A 2,603-nucleotide genomic window follows, 5' to 3' on the forward strand; every position below is an offset into this window, starting at 1 on the left:
CACCGTCTAACAAAATGTCTCGTGTAAATTCAGTTTGTTTTCTGAATTGTACATTAACAAGTTAAGAAAATGTTGTGCTGAATGGTTATGTAGCTGTGTTTGAGCAGATTCTTTTGTCGAGAACAGAGATCTAAATTTTACCTTTGAGTCCTTACATCGAACTCCTGTATGCACGTAACGTAAAGACGGTCTTCCTCTGTCTGGAGCAAACAAACAAACAGGTGCAAGGCAAAAGTCACAGCTGCAAAAAGAAAGCCTGCAATCTGGCTACCTGCGTTCAGGTGATCTGCCGAAGCAGTGTGCGCACGGTTGCTGCTAACTGTGAACAGAGAAAGTTATCCAAGAAATAAGCAACACGGCTGTTACAAATGTGAACACAGAAGGAAACAAAAGAAAGAAAGAAAAAGAAAAAAAGAAAGAAAGCATGGACGTCTCTCCGGTAGGACCCTACTGGTGGAGGCGCCGTGCATGCGTCAAACAGCTGCTGGCCGCTGCTTGTCCTGAGGGCAACATGGTTTTTACACACACACACACACACACACACACACACACACACACACACACACACACACACACACACACACACACACACACACACACACACAATCATAGCTTGTAAGCTTGTAAAGTTGCAACCACAATCGAGCTCGAGCCTTGGACCTGTTTACGTGTGCGTGTGAATTAATGAAGTTAAAAATAACCTCTGCAGCTCCAGCAACACATACTGAGATATCAGTAGCGGCAACAGCCTAAACACAAAGTTTCTGTAAGTCTTTAAATTAAGAAAGGAAAGTATTTTTATAGCACAATTTTTTTTTAAATAAACAGGAACAAAAACAACAAAATAATATATTATGTTAATTATAAATACTGTAATAATGATAAAATTATATTTAAAAATGTAATTCCAGTATTACAATACGACCTTGACCTCACCACCATACCTCACTGCGCTCACCGCTGTGCTGGAGAAAACCAAGCAGTCGCTGTTAAAGGGGGTAAAAATCCAAGAGGGTGCTGGCAGGAGCTGAATGGGGCGGGTGGAGGGGTGAGAAGGGGGGGGGGGGGGGGGGGAGGGGGGGGGGGGTAAGGGGATGGTAAGGGGGAGGGAGGGTGGGAAGGTGAGATGGTGAAGAGAGAGCAGGAGGAGGAGGAGGAAGAGGAGGAGGGGAAGAGATAAGTGATCTAAAGGGGAGACGATAGGACAAAAAAAAAAGTGATGATGATGAATACATTGGAAAGTTTTTTGGCCCCGGCGAGGGTGTCAGATTGAATGGCCTGTGCGCATGTGCGAAGGTATCACAACTGACAATGCTGGTGAGATGAAGATAGTGTTGTTGCTGCTTCTGGGCTCACGGAGGACGACGAGAGGAATCTACAAGCCGACAAGATGAGATCCAAGGCGAGGGCGAGAAAACTGGCCAAAAGTAGGTCTTATTTTTTCCCCCATTCTTATCGCGTTAACCCACCGGCTCCAAACTCCCGGCTCCGTAGATGTCCACTGTGTCCTTGTCATTTGCCATATCCTTAAGAGAGGATATGACTACTCTTTGTTCAAAAATAACTTTTCCGCTGTAAACATGTCCCGTTTCGGCCGCTCAGTCTCGTTTCCCTGCGTGTTGCGGTCTTGGCTTCGCTGGTTCCAGTGTCAACAAAAAAGAAAAAGAAAAGTTTTCATGTGTGATGAGAAACGCCGCTGGTGTTTTAGCTGATTACACTCCGATAAAAGGCATAGATAAACACTGTCTCCCAGAATTGAGCCTCATCTCGTATTTTTGCTCTTTATCGGTTGTCGCGGGCTTCCGCGAAGGCGCAGATTCCTCTCCTGAAGCTACCGAGAAAGTTGTCGAAATGGATAGTAACTTTTTTTTTCATAGAGCCGTTTCAAGTCTTGTGAAATAATATTCCCTGCTTTTAAAATAGTGGGCGCTGTGGCACTGCTCTGCTGCTCGCCGCAGAGCTCACGGCGAGCCTGGGCGCACTCTTTCATTTGCCTGCAAACTGAGACGCAGAGATGCAATTTTAGAAAGGAAAGAGCAATATTTTAATGAGGACTTTTCTTCTTCTTCTTTAATTCGATCCTGCTCAAATCTCAGCAGATATTGCTCTCCCGCTAATTTGTTTCGTCCCAAAACCCAAGGCCACTGGACTGCAGCAGCAGGCTGTTTCCTCCTCGAGGGAATGCCAATCAATAATGTGTCTTGAGAGCGCCCATACGACGACTTTTGTGGGCTGCTGGACGCGTCACACGGAAAATTCATGTATTCGGTTCTTTTTTTTTTAGTGTGAGTGTGAACATGAGCACTTTGTTGTTGGAAATGGACCATGTTTATCGTTTGACATTTGTTTGTTGTTGGTGGGTTGATTTATGAATTACATTTACTTAAACCGCCGATTTTATTCTTGCATGAATGCACTTTGGCTTCCACAGCCCTGCGTGGATCACTCGGCTTGATTTATCCACAATTCATTTGAAAGACAAATGCTTCACAACATCGCGATTTCTATTGCGGGCCTGTTGTCATTTTATTTTGTTTCTGCCTTGGTGTTTGTTTTCTTCCAAACCATAGTGACTTGAGCTGTGGTTTTGTGAAAGCTTGCAT

General features: G+C 44.6%; 1 protein-coding gene across 6 annotated transcripts in view; it reads left to right on the forward strand.

Annotated features, from left to right (window-relative positions):
- Positions 1-1,160: 1,160 nt before the first annotated feature.
- Positions 1,161-2,603, forward strand: part of prdm16 (PR domain containing 16) — a 170,817-nt gene continuing 169,374 nt past the window's right edge. For all 6 annotated transcript variants that reach the window (XM_005732990.2, XM_013910836.1, XM_013910839.1 and 3 more), the window contains exon 1: positions 1,161-1,427. In XM_005732990.2, coding sequence (XP_005733047.1) covers positions 1,391-1,427 — 37 coding nt within the window. In that variant the 5' untranslated portion in view covers positions 1,161-1,390. The remainder of the gene's footprint in view (positions 1,428-2,603) is intronic.

The sequence above is a fragment of the Pundamilia nyererei genome, unplaced genomic scaffold (genome assembly GCF_000239375.1).
Source record: "Pundamilia nyererei isolate P.nyererei 1_Seehausen unplaced genomic scaffold, PunNye1.0 scaffold00049, whole genome shotgun sequence".
Classification (NCBI taxonomy): domain Eukaryota; kingdom Metazoa; phylum Chordata; class Actinopteri; order Cichliformes; family Cichlidae; genus Pundamilia; species Pundamilia nyererei.